General features: G+C 64.0%; 1 protein-coding gene across 1 annotated transcript; it reads right to left on the bottom strand.

Moving 5' to 3' along the window:
• Window positions 1-18: 18 nt before the first annotated feature.
• LOC102770119 (chromosome unknown open reading frame, human C19orf12) lies at window positions 19-616 on the bottom strand. The gene has a single exon (XM_015568587.1). It carries the CDS (start codon window positions 356-358, stop codon window positions 125-127), a length of 234 nt encoding a protein of 77 aa, XP_015424073.1. The 5' UTR covers window positions 359-616; the 3' UTR covers window positions 19-124.
• Between the last annotated feature and the right edge of the window lie 1,083 nt (window positions 617-1,699).

Here is a 1,699-nt window from a genome sequence, read left to right as displayed (position 1 = left end):
AGGCGCCTCTGCCAGCTCCAGCTCCTCACGGGCCGCGCCCACGGCGTCTTCATCAGCATTTTCCAGAACAGGCCCCAGCACAGGGCCCCCAGGCGCTCCCCGAGTCCGGTGCCCCCGCCCGAGCCTAGTCTCCGTACTGCACCTCGGCCTGCAGCTCCTTGGTGACGTAGCCGACGAGCAGCGCCAGCAGCCGCTCCTGCAGGGCCTCGCTGCCCATGACCAGCATGGTGAGCTGCACGGCGTCCGTCCACTCCAGGTGCCTGACGATGGCTGTGACCTGGTTGAGCAGCTTCTCCTGCTCGGCGGGCGGCAGCTCCATGAGGATCTGAGGGACCGGCTTAAACTGCCCGCTGGTCATCCAGGCCCCTAGGAGCCCCCCGACGGCGCCCCCTGGGGGACAGGAAGGTTCGGTGAGTCGGGTTGTTCACAGTGCTGGCTCGGAGCTCGCTGGGAGCGCGTCACAGGATTCAGGTGGCAGCCCAGGGCTCAGGCCACAGTTTGTGGTCCAGGTCACAGGCCGTGGTGGGGTCACCCGGGAACCTCCTGCTCCCAGACTAGAGGGAGCAACTCACACGACCTCTAAGGGACCATGGAACCATCCAACCTCCCCCATTGGCAGAAACTGGTCCCCAGACGGGAGCAGGGTTGAGACCAGGGGCAGGTGCACATGGGCGACCGTGGGCACTTCTCCTGCACAGACTGGGGACTGGGGATTGGGGTGGGGCCGGGCGCTCTCTGAGCGGCCAGAGGCCTGGAACCCCAGCTCCCTCCTGATCCTACAATGAAGACAGGACCGGGCCTGCCCAGGGGACACAGGGCACACCCCCGGGGCAGGGCGCCTTCCAGTCCGCAGGCAGGAGCCACAGGAGGGCGCCCTGCACAGCGCCCCGCCCCGCGTGCTTGACGGCCGCCTTCATCTTCCTCGCCTCCGAGAGGGAGCACAGCAGCTTCATGGCCTCCTCCACCATCAGGGGCATCGCGTGTCCCGGCCTGAGGGGGGAGGGTTCCCACGCGTCAGCTCCCACCCAAAGCTCACTCTTCCCAGTGTCCAGGGCGGACCCCCTGCTCCAGGATCCCAGCTCTGCCGTGGGCGAGAGGACAGCACCGTCCGTCATGTGACAAGTCCTCTGTCATTGAGAAAGCGGGGCTTCCGGTAGTCAATAAGCAAACAGTCCCGGCTGGTGTGGCTCAGTGGTTGAGGAGGTCGGGGTTCGATTCCCAGTCAGGGTACAGGCCCTGGTTGTGGGCTCGATCCTCAGTGTGGGGAGTGCAGGAGGCAGCCCATCAATGATTCTCTCATCACTGATCTCTCTCTCTCTCTCCCTCCCTCTCCTTTCCTCTCTGAAATCAAGAAAAAGAAAAATAATAAAAAAATAAAAAGCACCCACCGGGAAAGGCAACCCACCCCCATTTGTGGGCCGGGAGGCGGCAGGAACACCCAACAGCCAGAGAATAAAAGAATCACACAATCCCAGGGACCCGAGGATGTGTGGATCGTACAGAGCAGGACCTGACTTTGGGACAACGTTACAGCAAGTCTCTGGGGTCAGGAGACTGTTGGCCAAGCTGGCAGGTGGGACATGGCAGGGCGGGGCGGGCTCTGCCCAGGGTCCCGGGGATGGAGCGCCCCCGCCTGGCAGGGCTGGGAAGTACAGTCAAGGCTGAGCTATTTCCAGCTTGAGCTCCAGCCCAGCCCAGC

This window comes from Myotis davidii, unplaced genomic scaffold (assembly GCF_000327345.1).
Source record: "Myotis davidii unplaced genomic scaffold, ASM32734v1 scaffold1745, whole genome shotgun sequence".
Lineage (NCBI taxonomy): Eukaryota > Metazoa > Chordata > Mammalia > Chiroptera > Vespertilionidae > Myotis > Myotis davidii.
This window is presented reverse-complemented; position numbering and strand designations above follow the sequence as displayed.

Excerpts from the sequence above, each read along its gene's own strand:
- LOC102770119 (XM_015568587.1), bottom strand. The coding sequence starts at position 358 with ATGACCAGCGGGCAGTTTAAGCCGGTCCCTCAGATCCTCATGGAGCTG.